Source organism: Lonchura striata, chromosome 2, assembly GCF_046129695.1.
Source record: "Lonchura striata isolate bLonStr1 chromosome 2, bLonStr1.mat, whole genome shotgun sequence".
Classification (NCBI taxonomy): domain Eukaryota; kingdom Metazoa; phylum Chordata; class Aves; order Passeriformes; family Estrildidae; genus Lonchura; species Lonchura striata.
The window spans coordinates 90,985,889-91,007,469 of NC_134604.1; the positions used below are offsets into that span (position 1 = coordinate 90,985,889).

The 21,581-nt window shown below is 39.7% G+C and overlaps 1 protein-coding gene across 1 annotated transcript in view; it reads left to right on the top strand.

The window, feature by feature from the left end:
- The window catches only part of RASA3 (RAS p21 protein activator 3), a 129,109-nt gene that overhangs the window by 42,552 nt on the left and 64,976 nt on the right, over positions 1 to 21,581 (top strand). The window contains exons 3-4 of the mRNA XM_021545628.3: positions 6,072 to 6,175; positions 17,975 to 18,069. Of these exons, the coding sequence (XP_021401303.1) occupies positions 6,072 to 6,175; positions 17,975 to 18,069 (199 nt within the window). The remainder of the gene's footprint in view (positions 1 to 6,071; positions 6,176 to 17,974; positions 18,070 to 21,581) is intronic.

A 21,581-nucleotide genomic window follows, 5' to 3' on the forward strand; every position in this document is an offset into this window, starting at 1 on the left:
TTAGCTGTTTCTACATTCTTAGATTGCCAGCTCACCTCCTTGAAATAACAGCTTTCCCCAGCCCAGAGGCCTTAAGCAGAGAGGCCTTGAGGTGGATGTTGTGGCATGTTCTGCAGCTTCACTCCTGCAAGTTCCCAGGATCTACTGTCTTCTGCATGTGACAGCACCTAACCATGCCTTGAATTCCTAATGACAATTAACTTCAGTTCTGGAACACCCCAAGCCTCTAAGGGAAAGGCTTAAGATTGGTAGGGGTACGACTTCAGCCTGGTCAGGGATATTATTGAAGCCAAGGACTGCATGGCTGTGCAGGGAAGTAACAGCTGGGAAGAGTGCCAGTAAGGGAAGCAAGACTTAATGGAAGAAAGAGAATAAAGTGAACCTTGAGACCCAAGGCAGGGTTTATGAATGAGAGTGTTTATCTATATGAAAAGCCACCCATGTGAGTAACAATTGTTAGTGTTGTAGGCTGCTTTGGGTGGTTAACAAAAAAAAGTAAATGCAGCTGTAATGTTTGTGACTTCTGCTGTTTGTGTGTGTCATCTTACAGAATATTTTGGGAGGTGACCAGGGGCCAAATGACTGCTGCTTCAGTTTATCATAATCCTTGTAAGCCTCATTGAGCCAAACCAGCAACTGTCAAGTGAGGTTGATAACTATAGCTCATGTGTCTGTCTCTTCTGAGCACAGGATTGAGAAAATGCACACTGCTTAATTTTTTTCTCTGTGTAGTAGGGCTGGTTATGGGTGTAACAAAGCACTGTTCATCCAAGTGTCTCTGCACAGTGACATGAGAAAAAAATTCACTTAGGCTCAGTGGGTGTCTGGTAGACTTACAGCCAGCACTCTCAAAAGTGGGCATAAGTGATATCTTTGCCTCCTGTGCCATACACTTCCTGTTGCATGTCTTCTGCCAAATCTGTGCTTCAAATATAATATTAGTAATTTTTAATAAGCTGTATCAGAAAACTATTGTGACATTGACCGACTCTGGCTTTTACAGAGCCTCTCTTACTGCCTGTTGTCTTTTAGTTTTGTGTCTAGTAGGAGACTGAAGTGCATTCAGATTTTGACTTGCTGTATCTGCTTTGAATAAACTTTCTCTCTTCTACCCCACTCCCTTACATATGCTGCAGAGCATAGTGTAAAAAGCATTAGCCAAGTAGTAGAAAAAGCTTAGTAGTAGAAACAAACAAGTGTGCTCCTTTGTACAGACTGATTTTGCTTCCTGCTCACATTGTGATGTGAACTCTGGTGTTCAGTTCATGCAGCAGGATGAATTCAGTATTTCTAAACCTTTTAAAATAGTCAGAGGATTTGGAGTTGTCTGTGGCATGTTAATAGTCCTTACTTTTAATCACAAAAGCAGTTTAAAAAAAACATACACAAAGAATTCTGGTTTGAGGGGTTTCATTATTATTCATCATGCAACTCTTTCACTTCATCCACTGAAGTACTGGTGCCAACACAAAAACAAAACTGCTTTAGCGAATCCTAAGTATTGAAAAACAAGCATGAGGTTTTGTAACACAGGTTAAAACTAGAGAAATGCTCTTACATTAACATTTGTTTTATGAAAGCTCTTCTTCTCTGTTAATATTGTGATGATGTCAGTAGATATATGAAGCTATGAAAAAGTTGCAAGTATGCTTCTGGAATTTGATAAATATGTAAATGTGAACGATTTCTGAACCCTTTTTAGAGGGTATTATTGTGTTTGAAGTAAGGATTCTCTTCCTTATTTGCTTTCATTCCACTTGATTTGCACAGTAATTTTTCTTTCTCCTCTCCTTCCCTGTCTCCTCCTGGAAATATCCACTGCCAAAACATGCATTAGAAGACATTAAAAAACAGATACCTTGAGATGGGGAGGGCTGGACAGCTGTGAGTGAAACAATACCTAGAGGGATCTTTTTTAGTTTTGTTTTCTGTGTTCCAAGTAGACATACTTTGCTCCCATGCCATGAGCATTCATAACAAGCAAGTTTTTGTGAGGGGAGAGTGAGTATGCCTAAAGGTTCAAATAGGTTGCATTGTTTTATGTATCTGTCTGACTTTATTTTTTGTGTGTATCTCTTCTGTCATGAGAGCTGTGGAAGCATACTAGGGAGAGTGTCCTGAGGAGAGACTGATCAGTGTGTGTGTTGGTGATAGAGGCTGTACAAAAGCTGTACAGTAAGAGAGCCCTGTGCTTCCTAAAGGAAAAAGGACTGCTGAGCTCAGGCTTCCCACTTTCAGGACATATTAAGATACGTGCATGTACTGAAAATGAAATGAGAAAAGGGGTGTGAAGTGAGAGTTTCGGAATAGAAGGATCAGGCCCTTGTGTGCTTGAAAGCTTGGAGCACACAAGGCTTTAAAAAATGGTACAGATCTTTCTCCATTTCTAATTCCATCAGGAAAACAAGAGACAGTGACTTAAGAACAAGCCCTGTTTTATAAGTAAAGACTAGCTGATACCTGTGCTGCTACTCTACTTGTTGCTGTGATGGCAGAACTAAAACAAAATTAGCAGAGCTGTTCTGAACTTGGTAGTCCTTACTGTGAAGAAGCTGGATTTGAAAATGCAGTTATGTTCAGCTCAGAAGGAGATGAATTGGGTTTTTCAGGGGAGATCCACTGTTTCTGACCTTGCAAGTTTATGATCTCAGCAATTAGATCCCATCACTTCTTTGAAGTCCAGAAGAAACTGACATGATGGCAGCACTGGTCTTGGCCATGCCCTTCCCTTGTGATCACATTCATGTGCAGTCTATGCTGCCAGGGTTGGAAAGGAGAACCCATTGTCACTCCTCCACTTTGATTAAAATTTCCCTTGAGTGCAGGGCTGATTCAGCTACAAGGAAAGTTCAACTCAAAACCTGTAAGTTGAATCTGAACTCAGTTCTTGAAAGATTTCTGAGTTTTTGTCCGGGCTAGTTCCAGTATTTGTTTTGGAGGATGTTGTCAGGCTCCTGAGAGCTGGGTAGGCAGATGTTGCTGCTTTTTATTAATTGCTCTGTCAAAATAAAAGTACTGAATTCCCATCAAACAAATCCTGGCTTTTCAGAGAGAGGAGACACTGGGGGAGGGATTTAGCTGTTCTTTTGGAAAAACCATTCTGGAGCCCTGGGATTCTCGCTCAAGATAAGTTAGCTTGGGAAATAAATCATGGGATTTCACTGCTGTGACCTCTTGCTCTTCAAGTCTTGGTGGAAGACAAAGCAAGTACTGTTCTGAAGAGATATATGGAGAAAAAGCACACATTTAAGTGGAAGCTGGAAGTATTTGTGTGGTTGTGTTTGCTTCCTTCAGAAAGAAGTTACTGTTTCTGCAGAGCTACATACCAGAACATACCAGATTTATCTTGATGTGTATTCTTACAGTTAAAACTTTGCTGGTTAATTGCCCAGTGCAGAGTGAGTATGCTTGTGTTGGAAACCTGCTTGCTTAAATTAATTAAGAACGAGTGCACCTCAGTGGTGTGACCTGAGTGATGAGAGGTTGTGAATCTACAAGGGGCTCAAGATCTCAGAGGGGAAGAAGCCAAGAGCAGAACAGAGCTTCTCTTCTGTTGGTAGGGGCTCAGACTGCACTGCTCACACTAATAAACCTTGTGCCAGTAGTAGTGACTTGGTATGGTTCCCACATGGCTCAGTCAGCCTTCACAGCATTTCTTCTGTTAGTCTCTTTCTGATTCTGTGTATTGGGCTAGGTACCTCCTGTTGTCCACGCTGCTTTTCTGACTCATTTGTTTTGCTGTGGTGTAATCTTAGTTGACTTCTGCCTCTGTTCAACACCCATGGCAAACATTAATAGGGGGATTTGCCAAAAGTTCTAGCTGATGTTTCTTCCTGCTCTTCCTTGCTCTTCCCTCCAGAATCATTAAATTATGCTCAGTATAAGTCACTTTTATTTATATTGCATTTAGACTTGCAGTACACTGAAGCTTCCCTTATATTGTAGATAGAGGATTGGATGTATAATCCACAGTTCATTAAGTATTGTTTCATTCTAAGGTCATTCATGAATAAATTCATCTGTCATGTTCTTCCATCAGAAAGGACAATTTTATGGCTGAATAGAGTGTTAAAGCTCAGAATGATGCAAGTGTTTTGCATGTATAATGCACTAAGTATTTGGGCAATATTTTTGCATTTGTTTGGCCCTCTAGGGTTAAGCCTGCACATGAAAACGTGCACCAAGTGATGTGCACAAAAGGAGTCCCTTGGGGCTGCCAGCAGAGGCATGGCTGCTGGGACACTCAAGTAGCTCCCAGTTTGGTAGAAGCTGCTTTTAACAAAGAATTAAGGTATTTTGAGCCTGAAGTAGTGGCTGTGAAATTTTGAGCCTGAAGTAGTGGCTGTGAAACTTCTCAGAGCAGAATGGGTAGAGAGGATGTAAAAAGGAGTGCTGAATCAGATGGGGCAGTTGGGACAGTCCAACCAGCTGCCATTTCCAGCTGTCAGGTTTTCTTCCCCTCCCTTCACAGTAGGCATGACTGAGTGTGCCTCACGTTGGTTTTTATAACTTGGCTGCATTTTTTTCAAGGAATGGGAAGCCATTTCAGAGTGGAAGTTTAACCTGTGGGTATGCCTTGGGCTTTGTTCTTCCAGCTTCTGTTCTTCCATGTGGCTACTGGAGTCATGACTTCAATAATGTTCTTGGTGAACACTGAATGATATCACTGGATTTCATGAAATTGCCATGTCATTTTCCCTTCACAGACTGATGAGCTAATTTCCAGTGCCTTTGTGTTTTAAGGGAGACTTGTCAGCTAGCTTTTGAGGGACTGTGGTGATTTTTGGGGACTGTATTTTTATTATAGGCAGAAATAACATATGGTGGTATAAAATATCCCTGAAAGAAGCCAGGGAAATGATCTTTCCTGACAAAATTCTGAAAAATATAAAATATTATTCAAGGAATTATTAATAACTTTTTCATATCTAATTTTCTAACAAAAATTTTAATAGTGATTTAAACTACAGCACAATTGTGTCTCATTTTTGAGATCAACCAAAGCAATAAGGAGGTCTGTGAAGAGGGGAAGAAAAAAATTGCTAGCTTTCGGTCTGTTTGAATTAGATGTATTTTTTAGTCTACATCTGCAGTGCTTGCTGTATTTGTCCATGTGACTTGAAGTGCATCCACTCATTTAGATCTACTGAAGCATGAGTGACTTGGAATGAAAGGTCTGTGTAAAATGGTAGACCTGTCAATGAATAAATAATGTTGATATATGCTTATAGTTCCTAGGAGTAAATCCTTAACCATGTAATTTGATAGAAAGAAACTGAAAGTGTTGCTGTCAGGTGTCTGAGAATTCCCCCTCCCCCCATTTAAATTGATAAGATCCAAAGAAAGCCCCTTAGGTCTCTAAAGAGCTTTTCATGCTGAGATAGTACTTCCTTTTTTTTTTTTTTTATGATGTCTTAAAAAAAATAATGTCTTACTGTAAAAAAAAAAAAAATCTATATAATTCCACTATGCAAAAATAGATATTCAGTGCTCTGAGGTAACAAGCAAGGTGCCAGCTCCAAGGCTTAATAACTTACTGTCAGTTGACTGAATCTGACTTTAAATAAGAAACTTTGCAGTGGATGAGAAAAGATGCAATGGCTGTAGGCATTTTATTTTAAGTATGCTAAATGCTTAAAAAAAACCCCCATGAACCATGCTGTGTTTTTCTCATCCTGTTCAGTATGTTCTTGTGATCTCTATCCTGATGGTCTACTGTAAGCATTCTTTGGCAGCAGGGGCCTCTCTACCCTTCAAGGCACTGTATGTTAACAAATAATGTGGTCTCTGCCACCTTTGTAAAGGGATGCTTGTTTTCCAGATAGAAAGAAGTATCTGTTCTTTTTTTGCTCCTTAAAAAATCTTGTTCTGTGAGCATTTAAGATATTTAGGAAGAGTAAAAATGGAACAGTGCTTAAAAGTGAGCATTGATTGGTGGGAAAGACCATCACAGCCCAGAGTGATGTTCTGGGTGTGAAATATAAACATACCAACTTGTCCAGGATACCAACACTAATCTATTTTCCTTTTGTTTTGTGTATGTGTATGTTGGTTTTTTTTTGTTCACTCAGCCCCTTCTATGGAGAAGACTTTTACTGTGAAATTCCTCGGACCTTTCGCCATCTGTCATTTTATATTTTTGACAGAGATGTTTTTCGAAGGGATTCCATCATAGGTATGTGTTCATAAATTACTACTTTCCTTACAGGTTATTTCTCTTGGATATTAACTTTTACATTATTTGTAGTCTTAGGATTTGGGGTCTTGAGAAGACTGATGATGATAGTGGTAAATGCTGCTCAGTAATGTACTTCTTTTGTCAGTTGTCAAAAATGCCTTTAATATTATATATTGTATATAAAAAAGTTGGGGAGAAAAGCCCTGTCTGTTGTGATAGCGAATGCAGATTGTAGTTTAAATAAAATAGACTATAAAAGCTTGTTTAAATGTTGACAAACTCATTTGTTACTGCAAATGTTACTTTTTTTTTTTCCTAAGTGCAGGGCCTTTCGTCTTGCAGTTTTCCAGGGCCCCCACACTTGCATGCCTGCAGTATTGTTAAACTATGGCTACCTTAACAACAAGCAGAGGAATAACTACTGGCCATAGGTACCTATTCCAAGTACAATTATGACAGAATTTTGTGGAGTGTAACAGAGCAAACTGTCACCTACAGAATAGCTCTAAAAAACTTCCAGTGCCTGTTTGACAAGATTCCTGCTTTTCCAGATATTATTTGCTGTGCATTACATCTACAGCAAATTGCGTGACACTCCATTTATCTCTTTGGGAATAAAAACTTTGTAAAAGCTTAGTTGTTATTGAAGGGAACAGTTTCTATTTTAAGTTACTTAAACACTTTGGGCTTTTTTTCAGTTATTCATCTCTTTTGAAATAGATGGCTATAGCTATCTTGAAAGCAGTTGTAGAGAGGAAGTTGTATAAGGATATTGAGCAATAGTTTATATAATGGCATAAAATTTATTATATTAAACTATGGAGTGGTTGTGCAGATATTTTACATGTATCATTACATTACAGTAATTTGTCATGCAGACACAAGCTTTTTCTTTAATTATTGTTTCACATGGGAAAGCAGGTCATTCTTCTTTTGCCCATAAATGAGTTCATGTGTGTATAGCATCCTGGGGAGGAGGGAGTCAATTTCTGATTGTTGAGTGAGCTTTTGGAAAGCATTTTATTCTTTCTAATCTCTAGTTTCCCTTGTGCTTTGAAAGAAACATCTCCCTTCTTTCAACTGATGAGTTTTTCTTTGTTGAAATTATCTGATCTCTTGTGTGTCACCAGTTTTCAACAGCTGCAGTGACCCATCAACAGGCCAGGGACTTTTCCTGCTCAGGGCTTTACTCCTTCTCTTGGAAAAACAGTCTCTTAACCACTTAATACATGTCAGACACGTGAAATTGCAGATAGAGAAGTGAAAATATTTTTGTTTTCTCCATGTTTCCTAAGTTCATATTTTAATAATCAAGCTCTGATGTTGGAGGGGAATTATTCAGGAGCTGCTAGAGTAATCTTAAAGGTTCTGGGAGCAGTTTGTGAAGAGGACATGCAGAAAATATAAAGACTTTTGTTTGCATGCTTGAATGATTGATCAAGTTTTCATTTTTTACTCTCTTTAGGAAATGGCAATGTTAATTTATGCATGTATTGCAGAATCCACAGGTAGGCGAACTGGTGTGTTGCTATACTGGTCTTAGGATCATAGAAGGGCCTGGGTTGGAAAGGACCTTAAAAGCCATTTAGTTTCAATACCTCAGTTGAAATATGCTGGACACCTTCCACTAGACCAGGCTGCTTATAGCTCCATCCAGCTTGGCACTGAAACTGAACACTTCCATGGATGGGGCACCCACAGCTTCTCTGGGCACCCTGCTCCAGTGCCTCATCACCCTCACAGAAAAGCATTCATTCCTAATGTCTACTCTAAACCTACTCTTTGTTTAAGGCCATTGTCCCTTGTCCTTTCACAACATGCCCTACAAAAAGCCCCTCTCCAGCCTTCTTGACAGCCCACTTCAGGCACTGAGAGCAGCTGGAAAATCTCCTTGGAGCCATGTCTTCTCCAGGCTGAACAGCCTGTCTTCATGAGAGGTGCTCCAGCCCTCTGATCAACTTAGTGACCCTCCTCTGGACTCATTCCAGTAGGTCCACATCTTTCTTGTGTTGAGGGCCCCCAGACCTGAACAAAGTACACCAGCTGGGACTCACAAGAGCAGAGTTAGAGGGTCAGAATCACCTCTCTAGACCTGCTGGTCACACAGTTTTGTTGCAGCCCCAGGATACACTTCCCTTGGAAATCTGAGGTGCATATTGCTGGATCAAGTTGAGTTTCTTGTCCATCAACACTGCCAAGTCCTTCTCTTCAGGGCTGCTCTGAATCCATTTTCTACTCAGCCTGTGTTTGAGCCTTCTCATTGCCTTGACCCATATGCAGGACCTTGTAGTTGGCCTCATTAAACTTCACACAGCTCCCATGGTCCCACCTCTTCAGCTTGTCCAAGTCCCCCTCAATGCCATTCCTTCTCTCCAGTGTGTCAACCAAACCACATAGCTTGGTGACAGTGTTGATATAGCACTAGAAGTCAAAACTCTGGTGTTTCCTGTCTACATTGAGATTTTACAGTGCATATAATGTATTGTAGTATTTTTTCCTCTCCCCCTCCCTCTGTTCCCCTTTGTCCTTATTGAGACGTATTTTGAAAAGCATTTCAAAGATATGGGAGTGTGATAAATAGCAACGGAGAGGAGAAAAAGAAATCCAGAATTACTGTCAGTTTGATACTACTCTCTAAGTTCTGCTTGTAGTAGGAAATTTCTGGAAAGAGAACAGTGCTCTGGAGTAACTGCTTGTGGCTGTTTACAGTATGGAAGTCAGCAGCTGCAAAGCTCAACAGAGGTTTTTTTGAACAAGAAAACTCCTAAATTTGTAAAAGTCTGTAACATTTAAAAGAGTAGTTGTTCTGTGTGTATCTTCCACTCAGTTTTAAGACTCAAACCTTTTCTTGAAGAGGCTTGAACAAGGAAGGTTTGGGAGATGTCCCTACTGAAGAGGATGGTCAGAGTAGAGCTAAAATGAGCTTGTTACCCCTGAACCACCAAATTCTGCAGTCAGAGGCCCTTTGTTTGCATTCCAAAGATTACTAGTAACATCATGAGAGACTTCTATTGCAGAAAATGTGGTTACTCATACTCATCTAGCAATGAACTTTTTCAGAGGAGGGAGTTAGGGGGTAGTGTCTTCCATCCAGGAGAGGCTAATTTAAAGTCCACATGTTACTGAGCTTGTGAATTTACCTATGTGCGATTTGCAGTGTTTGACATCTCTTTGCATTGTTTTTTTGACTGGTTTTGAGACAGATAATATGGGTGTGCATATGGGTCAAAATGGTGAGAATTCAGCAAGTAGCTACTTTTTGTAGATGGTTGGTTAGCAGAATTCCTTTTGGTTCACTGTTAAATGTTTCCAGGAGTTTCTCTTGGTGTTACAATACTGACTTCCAGGGTTACTGGAGATCAGGCATGCTTTTATTTATTCAAATATGAAGTAGAAGTTTGTGATGGCAAATTCTTTAACTTCAGAAATGCAACTCAGCGTGTGACAGATGAGAATGGTTAAGGTACCAAAAGCGGAAGATGTGGGAGAGAGAATATGAGAAACAAGAACCCCCTGAAACCTCTGACACAAACTTCTGAGAAGAGTCAAGCAAACTCAAACTGGAACATGTGTGCAGATATGTTTTGGAACATACTGTAGTATTTAGGCATACAGGATGGGAGGATTGTGCAGATAAAGATGTCTTTTGAGTCTGCATGTTTGCTTATTACAGATTTGCATTTGCATATTTGCATTTTCTAAATCATAATTGCTAAGTCATCTGGGATTTTGTTGTCTTAACAGACACAAATTTTGAACCATTGTGTCTTGGAAGAATATTGGATGCTGGTTGAAATGCAAATATAATGAAGAAAATGCAGAGTTCAGTGAATCTGAGATTATTTTTCTCTTTTTAAAATGAAATATAGCAAACAATTACTGTGAAAGTAAACTAGTTTTAAGTTGTTGTTTAAATGATATTGACTGTTACTGGATAGAGTTTATGTCCTGATTTATACAGTATGCTGAGATGCTTTCAGTAGGAAATATACTACTGAAGGCAATGTTAAATGCATTTTAAAATTGCATTTGTTTGTTTCTGAATGTTCAAATAGCAGTAATAGGCCAATTTGCTGGAATATGTGTTTATAATATGTAGAATAGTTATTTCCTTCTAGATGTTAGAATGAGAAAAACAGAGGAAATGAGGCTAACTTGAAAAACTCAATTGGTGCCCCTCCAGTAATAATGGGGAAAAAAAGCCATCTCTGGCTAGACGCAGCAGAAGGAATATTAGCATAGTAGTGCTGCTGTATCAGGTAAATGTTCTTTAATGATTGTTTTGATATTTTTCAGCTCTTTAGAGATGTTGAATGAGACATGCTGTGTCTGCAATAACAATAACCTGGGCTTCTCACACCTCAATAACTGAGCGAGATTTAGTGAAGAAAACAATGTTTATGACATGCCATGAGCTGGTATTCTAAGTGTGTAATGAATAGCTCAGGCTGCCAGGCTGTGACCTTCAACATACAGATCAACTCAAAACAGGAAATATGCCACACCAAATCTCTTAACACTTTGGTGAGAGATTAGTTGATATCATCTGTCCTTCAGGTGAGAAGTACATAATTATTTATTCTCTGCTTAAGACAGTTTGGTTTTTTCACCTCAGCACTTCATTTGTTTTGGCAAGAGATACATGAAACTGACTTGCCAACATCGGTGCTAAGCAGGAACTGAATAGAACAAAATGCTGCTGTGCTGATGGGGATGGAATGCTGCTGAATAAAGCACAGATGTGAAACATGAAAGTTTTTCAATGAAGGAGCAGAAAACCAGTGGGAGAAGACAGGTGTAAGGTTCTGTTAATTACATTTACAATAACTTAGCTGCTCTAAGTCACCTTCATACAGGGTGTTAGGTGTGTTGTATGACAAATTGAGACTTGTGGCCATTGTATCCTGGCAGGTTGTAGATCTTTTCCTGCTTAATGCTGGATGAGGTGAAGGAAAGTAAAGCACTAAAACAAATTTGCCTTCAGAAGTAGTTAAATTTAGCTAATCTGGACTAAAGTAGATGAAACCAACTCGTAGCTCTTGGAGGCACAAAGTGAAAACACCTTGGAATTAAATTGTTTGAGGCTTGCATGTTTGAATTACCTGTGCCTTTGTTAATGGTTACTTCCAAAGCTAAGGAGGTATGTTTGTAGAGTTGCCATAATTTATTACCAAACATCTAAGCAAACCATCTACTGTTATTAGGTAATTGTTACCAAATGTAGCTGCAGCATCACATTTTTATTTCAGTATTTTACTGGCTTAAAAGAAAAGAACTTGAAAGAATCATCCCTCATGAACTGTGCTTCTTGCTAGTTAAATGCAGGAAAGATCCTCCAATAGAGCATGAAGCAGAGATGAAAATTTCAGTAGAAAATAGTGTTCCTTGGTTTCCTCTAGCCTGACCATGGGTTAGGCAGTGGTTTGCTGTTTTTGTAATGTACTGGTAGATGACATGGGAGTAACATATATACTCAGTATGATATAAATACAACTACTAATGAAATAAAGGAAACAGATGACTCTTCCACAATGGCAAGTCTCAAAAAGATACAAACTAGAATTATCCTGGAAAGGTTCTCTGCAGCTACATAGAAAGGTTAAAATAAATACTCTACATAGAATAAGTTGTTAGGATGCACTCACAATATCTTTTAACCTGATGGGTAGTCCCAAGAGCAGGGAACCAAAGTAGAGCTTTCAAAAGGTGGTATTTTTTTTTCTTCATCCTATCAATACAGATACAAACAAAACTACTGAGCATAATGTGCTAGAACCTCGACTGTCTTTTCATGCAGTCCTCCTCCTAACACAAGGACAAGTTTTAATGTTGTCTGTATGTAGAATGAGGGAATGAATGTGGTGGTTGTTTGTGCTGGTGCCATGCTCAGGGTTTTGGTGCCTGCTGGAAGGCAGACAGTGGTGACTGCAAGTCTGGAGTTCAGGACTGCTCTCCCACTGCAACCAGCCACAGGCCATACCCAGTGTCTCAAACATAGGGCCATTGTAAGGGCACAGAGCTGATACCAGGGATGTGGTTGAGGAGGGTTCTTTGGGAGTTTTGCTGTTTTTTGCAGGGAGGGCAAGGAGAAATTCATATGGAAGCCAGGTGAGAACTCTTGCTTTGTGACCATTGTGACTAAGGATAGAAGCTGTATTTTTGTCCACAGCCTATTTTTCTCTGCCTTATGATACAAGATAAATCCCACCAAGGGGGAAATGGAATTACTAAGTGAGTTCTTAGTATATTTGGGCTAGTTTAAAAAACCCAAACAAATGAAATTGAGGTCATGAATATCACATACTTCAGTACTCTCTGTGGATGCACTAATGCTGTGCTGGAAGTGTTCTGCTATTATTGCCACTAAATTCTTACCCGTTGTAGCAGATGGTCTAATAGTGCTTGTGCTTCACGGTGCACTGCACAGGAGCCAGGAGGAAACAATTCTGCTGCTTCTAAGCCTCTGAAGCCTTAGGTTGCCCCTAATTCTCAACTCTGTAATTCTGAAATAGGGAGTTGGGAGTTTGCTTGTTTCGATCTTTTTCACTGTTATGGGAGAGGTGAGTGAATTTGTGCTGTTCTTGAAAAAGGCAGGAAGAATTTCTGTACTTTTATTTAAAGGCAAATAACCTTTCATGCAGATAACTCTAAACATCTAGGTAGGCTGGAATAGCAGTGATGCTTTTTGTGTCAAGATAATTAGGATCTCACAGCCTAAAATGTTGATTAAAATTGGTTCTGATTTGTCCCTAGTCTTTCCAGCTATTGAAAGCTATTTTCTTTGTGGCACTTCTTATCAGTTATATTAAATCAATAGAGTGATACAGTGTGTCTGTGCACTTAACATTCTAACATGAAGCAACTTCTGAAGTAACTTTGGGGCTCGCTTGTTGCCGAATACTACATTATATAGGAAGGAGACAAAGTCTCTGTTCAGGGCTGAGAGAAGACTCAGTTCATTAGGCTTTGGGGCCTTTCAATGTGTGACTCGGACCTAACCCTTTGCTGTAAATTAACTGTACTACAGTCATTGTTAATGAAGCATATTATCATATCAGCTCACCTGGCAGCAGTGTGTAAAATTCTGTTCTCACTGTGTAAGTATTCCAAGATAAAGATAACCTACAGAGAAGGTACAAGAGCTTCTGAAATGCTCTCAGTTTAGGTTTCTGTAAAATAACTGTTGGATCCAAATGTGTTGGATCATGGTTCAGGTAGAGCCTTGTGCCCTTTTAGAATGACAAGCTCCTTTCCTATTGCTGCTGTGCTACTTTTTCAGTAAAGAAATCTTCTACTAGTGTAGCATCTGTCATAAATATTCACATATCTCATCTGCAACCTAGAAAATTACTCTTAAAAGGTGGGATGTAATCCTTCAGCCAATGCCTGACGCTTTTGTCACCAACAGGTAATGCAGACAGAAGGTCTGAGAAGGTCTGACAGAAGGATGGAGAATGCCTGAGCCAAATTCTGTTAGTCTTTGTATGGAGATGTTGACCCTGATTAAACAAGCCTAGGCATGTTCAGGGACAGGTTAATGGGCTGCATTGACTTGTTTTGGAAAAATGTTTGTAACCAGTGAAGTATGGGCACTGAGGGTGTGGTGCTTCCACAAGCACTTTCCCAGGCAGTATAGCCAGAAATTCCTACCCTTCTCTGTTCAAAATCTCTGCCTCTGTGCCCAGATTACTGATTTCCTACTGTCTTCTGTCTTCTAGCTATGATAATGTGACTCTTGAGTGGGGAAACTCTAAAACAGGTCAGTTGAAATGACCTTTGTGTTAAAAATGCCAACACCACCCACATGTGACCCATGAAACTTATTTCTTATTATCTTCTCCTTGCACAGAATGTTTATTTTCATTGTTTGGATTGTTTTAGATTAGCTTGATTTCCTCAACAGTTTCAGTATGCCCTGCTTGAGAGGACAGGGATGCATGGGTGGAGAACATAGGAGGCTCTTAAATCAGTTTGTACCAGGGATTATAAAGTGGAATTCACAGCATTAAAGCCATCCAGGGCCTAGGTAGTAACTTTATTAATCGGTAAGCTGTCTCCTCAATAATAGGTATATTATTTTTTCCCTAAAGAGAGGTTCACAGAAGGAAGAGCTCAGTTGTGGCATGTTGCACCTTTGTTTTGAACACAGACCTTAGGATTTAAATGTTGCAGTGAAGATCTTTTCAGTCTGGAGAGGGGGCTGGTCATAGGGAAAAAGCTGCCATATGTATGGAAAACACACCAGAGTCTGTGAGGTTTTCCTACCCTCCCCCAGTCTGAGGTCCTGGTGAGCATCAGGCTTCATAAAGAAATTCGTTCAGATGAGAAGAATGTTTTTAATTCATCTTTGCTGGTTATCACTGAGAATCTAATTTCTAAAAATGTAACTTATACTAAGTTTTGAAATTACACCTTACATAATTCAACAAGCTCGGCTATTTCCTGCCTCTTCCCATACAGTGTTTAAAAGCTTAAACTAATGCAGACTCTGCAGCCTAGGGCCACTCTGAGGAAACCAGCAGGAGTGGCTGGGTGCCTCAGGTGTAAGATTTAGAGTTTCTTGATGCTGTCTGGAAGCCACCCAAGTCTTGAGAAAGAGTGGGAGACAATGGGCTCGAGTTCGGGAGCATGCTGAGGAACCACAAAGAGGAAAACATCCTTTAAATGAGTGGTGGTAAATCTTTCTGACCTCTTGTGTCGTGTTTATCTTCAGGGAGAATTACAGGTTCTTATCGTGTAGTGTCAGGTCAAATGACAGGTGCCAACAGCTCGTGATTATTGGCCTAGATTTAGCCTAGTTCTGGTGCTGTGGAAGTTGTTTGAGCCAGGTCAGGTGTAGGTCAGCCAGTGGAAGAGCAGTGACTGTGCAGACCAGGGCAGAAACATGACTGTGCTCAGCACTTGCACTGTGTTTTATGTAGGTCTGGTGATGAGGAGGAGTATGAGCTGGATGAGCATATGGGACATGGCTGGTGCAGGTGAAAAGTTTTATTCACAAATTCAAAGGGGAGCTCCTCTGTGTGTATGCAGAGAACTGTTTATCAGGGCAGATCAAACATTCTGTCTTATCAGTAATATATCGTCATATATGTTTAGACTGACCAAACTGTAGGCTCTCTTTTTACTGCCACCCTTTTCTCTTTCCCTAGTAGATTTTTCTTCTTTGTGGATCGTTTGGTATGCAGTGAAAACCCCTAGATACTAGCCAGCCCAGTCTATAAGTTTCAGTCATTAATAAAACTTGCTTGTGTGCAGAGCAAACAGTGCTGTTCAAACAGTTTCCTAATCAAAACAGTTGTATCACCACGTTAACTCTCTCAGAGCTGGAGGCATGTGCCATTGCCTGTGAACACTTTGTGCTGCAATCATGTGCTGACTTTGTGACCAGCCCCATCTGGGTTACCCTGCCATCCTTCATGCAGGGAGCAGTGGATTTCCCTGCTGGAAGAGGGGGGGCAGCGATCGCACCATTTATGCCACGTACAGATGCAGGTATTGGGAAACCATCCTCGAGTTTTCTGCAAGGCACTCCTTACATGGAGGTGACTCTGAATGAGATGATGGCAGGTGATGGTGTTTGCAAAGCCTGTGCAATGGTGTTTGCAAAGTGTGTGCAATGCTGCAGTTGAGTGGAGGATTTCTGCAAGAGATTAAAGGGTAGAGTGAGGATAGCAATCAGTGAAAGTAAACAATTTCAAGTGAGGTCCAAAGCAATTAGTGGAAGGTCATGCATTTCAATGTTTTCCTCTCAAAGTGTTTTAGAGAAACTAGGTTTCCCACAAACCACTGTGGTTGGGGGATAAAAGTAGAAGCTTTTTAAAAACACAGTTGTCATCCTATGGATTCCCAGCAGAATAAATTGGTGTCTTCTGTTCAGCACAGTTCAGATGTCTTATTTACCCTTCCTGCCATATTATTTTCTAGGCTTGTGTATTTTAAATATTGCTTTACCAGCAGGTTTCAAGTGGCTTGCTCCGCATATCCGATAGAATCTCCCTTGTTAATTTCTAGTTAGATGTTTGAGAGGAGATGGAGCTGATGATCTCTGCAGGCCAAGCAGTGAGAAGATGGTGCTGAGGACAGAATGAACAAGACTTAGAAATAACGGGTCAGAAATTCTGAAAGGGAAGCTAGAGCAGAAACCCTGGCAGATACTGTGGAGGGCAGTTGTGAAAGAATGGCAGGATAGTTTAGGAACTGGGACTGGAAATCTGGAAATTGTCATCAGAAACAGCCTGAGGTGACAGAAGAATGCAGCTGCCACATGGTATGGGGTATAGCCCAGCAAACAGGAGGGCTAGGGGAAGCCATCCAGCTAAAGGAAAAGGCCATAAATTGAGGGACTGCTGGTGTGTAATAACTTGCCACTAGGACTTGTGTAAGCTTTTTGATTTTTGAAAGGACGGTACTTATTTGTGTTTGCCACTTTTGTAGTCTTTGATCTTGTGTTCTTGGTTTTTTTTCTTCTTTTTTCTTTTGGTTTTTTTTTTTTTTTTCCCTTTGTAAATGTGTTAACATTTGCTGGAGTAATGTATTACTGACATCTGGTCAAACTGCATAAATTTAGGTAGCCTTGGTACTCTTTTTCTCACAAAACTATATCCATTGGTGAATTTTATCTCACAACATTTGGTTAAAGAAGTATGTGTTTTTATGACAAAGCAGTGGTTGCAAACTTTATGTGAGCAACTCACTTTAGCAGCAGAAGTCTACCCAGCCACATTGCCAAACCCCAGCTTCCTCAAGCCTTGTCAGTGTCTCTGACTGCCCTGGATTCTTTCACTTCAAACATGCTGCTTTGCTCAGTGCCTGGGGAGCCACCCAACCCAAAGCAGCTTTCTGAGGGTCATGTGCTCCTCAGGCATGCCACACTCAGCTTTGTGTATATAAAGAAGGATGCTTGGAAAAAGTTTGACTGCTCCTCAGAGAGTGCTTTACATACAGTCTGAGAGAGCTTGTGCAGGACAGAAATTTCTGCATTTACCCTTCACAGTCACGTGGGCTCTTAGTTCACAGCGTGGAACTGGTGCTGTTATGGAACCTACCACAACAGATAATTTGCTTTTGTTTTAAAACAGGAGAATGTTTTAAAAAGAGGGGTGTAAAAACATGAGAGTTAAAACTCTTCAGTGTTTTGGGGTGGGTATTCCCCCTGACTTTTCTCTAGAGTCAGGGATAGCCCTTGGGTGGTTCTGGCTTGTGTAATGCCAAGTCTGAAAGATTTGAGTGAGAGAGAGGTTGACAAATGCAGATATGGAAGTCTTGACATCTGTAGTTGTTTTCCTTCTCCTACAAAATTATACAATGAAATGCTCATCCTGAAATATTGTTGGCAATAATATGTGTGGAACATTTAATTTGGGATTGTTAAAGACATCAGCCATAAAAAAAAAAAAAAAAACACCTCTGCAACAGTTTCCAAGCTTTTACTTCCCACAAGTTTAATTGCATGTCAGAGAAATAATAATATTTTTGTTATAAGCATATTTACAATCTTGTCCATAGCATCCAGTGCTTCACTGTGCTAGGTGAGTAAGACTTCAGGAATTTCCAAGTCATTCACAAAATGCAGTGGAAAAAGATGCTTATCAGAATTGCATGATCCATCAGTATTATGCTCATCATTATGTATTGTGTAAAGAAGTATTTCCCCAAAAAAAATCTTTCCTTGTTCTAAAGCCTTTATTGAATAGGACAGGCCCTAAATCAATATTTTGCAACTTGGTTTTGATGGAAATATATCTTGGTAGAGCTATGGCATGTCTTAAACTGTGCTTCTGGTTTGTTTTATTTCAGGAAAGGTGGCTATACAGAAAGAAGATCTGCAGAAGTATCATAACAGAGACACCTGGTTCCAACTACAGCATGTTGATGCTGATTCAGAAGTACAGGTGAGATGGTTAAAAAAAATATCTTGGCAAAGAGTATCTGTAACAAGGCCATGGCAGTTTCATGGGTTTCATAGCTCTGGGACAGATGTGTTGCTTCCCTACAGAAAGGAAGCATTGCCCACTAGTATGGTTGGGTTATCCACCTGAAAAGTGTTGGGTGGATTACAAGTGTGCATAAATCACTGGGGGTCAGGATTCTGCCTACAGAAATAATTAAAACAATGTGAACTGTCAGGTCACTGATACAAGGAGTGTGTCTTTATCTCAAGTATCAAATAACTTCAGGCCCTATAAATAACAGTTGATTCCTCGGGGAGTGGAGCCATCTTGCAAGTAGTATCTGCAGGTACTGCTTAAAATAATTATGTTGGCAGATTGCCACAGGAATGGCAACAAGTACATCTCAAATGTGAAAAACTTTCCTTGCCAGATCTCTAGGCCCTCTTCCCTACAATGATAATGCTGATAATTGTATTACTTCAGTCCTAAATTACATTTAGGGTTTGGTATTTTGCGAATTTTTTATACACAGTGTCTGTCCTCTTTCTGTACTTTTCTTTTGAAGCAGATTCTATTTTCTATTGTGACATTTGGTCTTGTGAAAACAGTCATTATAACAAAGCAAGAAATCAAAATTATATACCAGGATGCCATGCCAGTTACTTTTTTTTTCTCCTGTAAGTATATATTACAGATCACTTTTGAACCACAATATTTGTTTAGGAGGAGACACGAATATCTGGCCTGTGCAAAAGTCTCAGATAAATGCAAGGGGAAAGTCCTCTTAGATACTGCTGTATGGTAGGGTTAGAGACTGTGTCTTGGCTTTCCAGTCTGTGTGCAAGTCTGCACATACCAGGGTGGAAAATGACACTTAAAATGCACACACATTCCAACATACATTGTGGTCATGTATGGTGAAGTGTACGTGAAAATACATGCAAAACTAGGTTTTCTTTCTGTTGGGAGAGACAAATAGTATACTGTTGTGCATGTGATACAAAGAGAGCCTCAGGAAAGCCTCTTCAGCCTGTGACATTCTCTTGTAAAATATTGATCCTCTTTAATGCTACATTTCAGTGTCACTGGTGATGGAAAGGCTTTTAACAGGCTTTTGACTGTAAGATCTATTCTGTTTACCCTGGAGTGTCCCTGTCTTCTTACCCCAAAGCCTCTTATGACAGTGCCTTTAGAACAATAGATAAGCATTTATTTCCTGTAGGATATGAAAACTTTCCCTTTGTAATTTATCAGTTGAAGAAAGCCAATATTTAGATAAGCTTCTGCATTGTTTGTTTTGTTACAATATTTATACAGAGTGAATTTGTGGAAGCTTTTTAGACCAGGGTGCTTTCCAGGGCAGCAGTTACTGCTGTTGTAAGGTGCAGACAGCTCTAGCTGTGAGTGATGAGGAGCACAGGATTTGCTGGAAGCATGTTCTCTGTTCATAATTATGTAGTTTATCACTTCTGCTGTTTGCATCCATACTAGAGCACAACTTTTAAAGTCTGTTTCTGGGCTCCATGATAAGCATTTATTACTAGTAGTGTAAATATGATTTACATGATACTCTGATTTTATCCATTTATTTAAATGTTCCTTGGTCTTTATGTTGAGACTGCAAGAGGGCTTGGTTTTCCATAACAGTGGGAGCAAATTTGTAAATATTTTATGTGAATTCTTATGCAAGTGAAGATAGCCAAATGAAATTTTTTGTTTGTATCTTTTACATTTGCAGTATCTCAGTTGTCCTCAGCACTTCATGATTTGTAAGGGAAAATAGAATACTCGTATTAATGATGTGTATTTTTACAATGTTCCAGTTTTATAGAAAATAGTTTAAGAAATTTTTAATAGCTAACATTTTCAGTGAATCATGCAAATACTAGAACAAAGTCAGTCTTAATGTGGCAGCTATAATTCTAGCTATCATTCTATTTTTTCTAACGATCATTGTAGTTTTATCATTCTAGCAGTATTTCCAATGCAATCTAGTGAATTAAACATTGAGCTGTAGGCCAGGAAATTCCTGCATCTTCTGCTTTTGTCAGCCAGTGGCTGTAGTACTGTTTTCCATGTTGTAGATCACTTTGTGGCTACTTAGTTATGCATCACAGCGCTCTATTGAGGTAAGCTATTGTTGCTCCCACACTTTGAATACAGTGAGAGTAAATGTCAGAAAGATTGTGACTGCTTTGGGTTATGCTGTCAGATTGATAAATTTAAAAAGCAACCAGGTTTCTAATTATTTCTTATTCATTAGGCCATGATATGAAAGAAACTGGGTAAGAACAATAAACCGATGAGGGACTTACCTTTACCCTGTGTGAAGCAGTGTAGCCTTAAGCAGAGCAGCCAGCACAGTCAGAAACTGAAAACCACCTTAAAAATAATGTATTTTTAAAATGTTAATGATATTGGATGCTGTGTTTCTTGTGGCCCACTTCTGGGATGCAGTACTTCATTTTTTTGGAACAGAAAGACTGATTTGAAATTAGAGATAACATTTGTGGTATAGGAACTGATTATTTTGAGCTATCTGAAGTTTAATGAGAGGAATTTAATCTTTTGTTCAGCATGGTTTGTACCTCATTTGTATGAGTTCCTGTATACTTCAAAAAATCAGTAAGTGTTAATGTTGTATAACTTTACTGGAGATTGTTTCCAAGGTGTTTAGCTTGAGACTTTGAATCTAGTTTTATGGTTTTTACAACATTGCCAATTCTTAGTCTCTTATAAAGGTGCTTTGTATTGTCAGGAGTGTGATTATGGCTTCATAAATTTTATTGCAGATAAGGATGTTACTGACAGCAGAACTACAGTAATTGTCATACCACACAGATATGAATATTACTGTCAGATGCTTTAATGCCACCTCCATTTATTGCTTGACAGCAAGTAAAGGAGTCTGGCATGATTGCTCATGTTGCAGAAAAAATGAGAGCATTGTATGTCTGGGCTGAGTGCTGCTGAGAGGCCTGTGATCTCACCAGCACCTTGTGTTCTGTCTCACATGGAGCAGTAGAGGTGGGACTGCAGCTGCTCAGCCCACAGATGCAGAACAGGCATTACAACCCACCCAAACCTTTTTGTGGGTTTGGTTCACCATTTGGTCTAGCAAACCTACCTAGAGAGATAATCAGCATCATCAGGTGCATCTGAACTTCCCTTTGCCCTAGTCAGTGGAAAGCAGTAGCTACCAGAGCACAGTGCTGTGTCAGTCAGCAGTGGGCTGTAGCTGCCCCTTGAAGCTGACAGGCTTTTACTCTGTTGGTACATCAATGCCCCCACATTTTACTGGCTGGTTTTGCTCTCAATAGTTTGAAGATAACACCTTGCATAGTCTGCTCTAGTCCTGTCAGTGGATAGCCTGGATGCTGTTGAGAATAGCTGGGTTATGAAACAGCAATTGTGCTCTAGGTGGCTAACTTTGAGATGCTCTGTAAAGAACAAATGATGAAACTTCATCTTGTATTTGTGTCTGGCATACAAATATGAAATGACATGATACC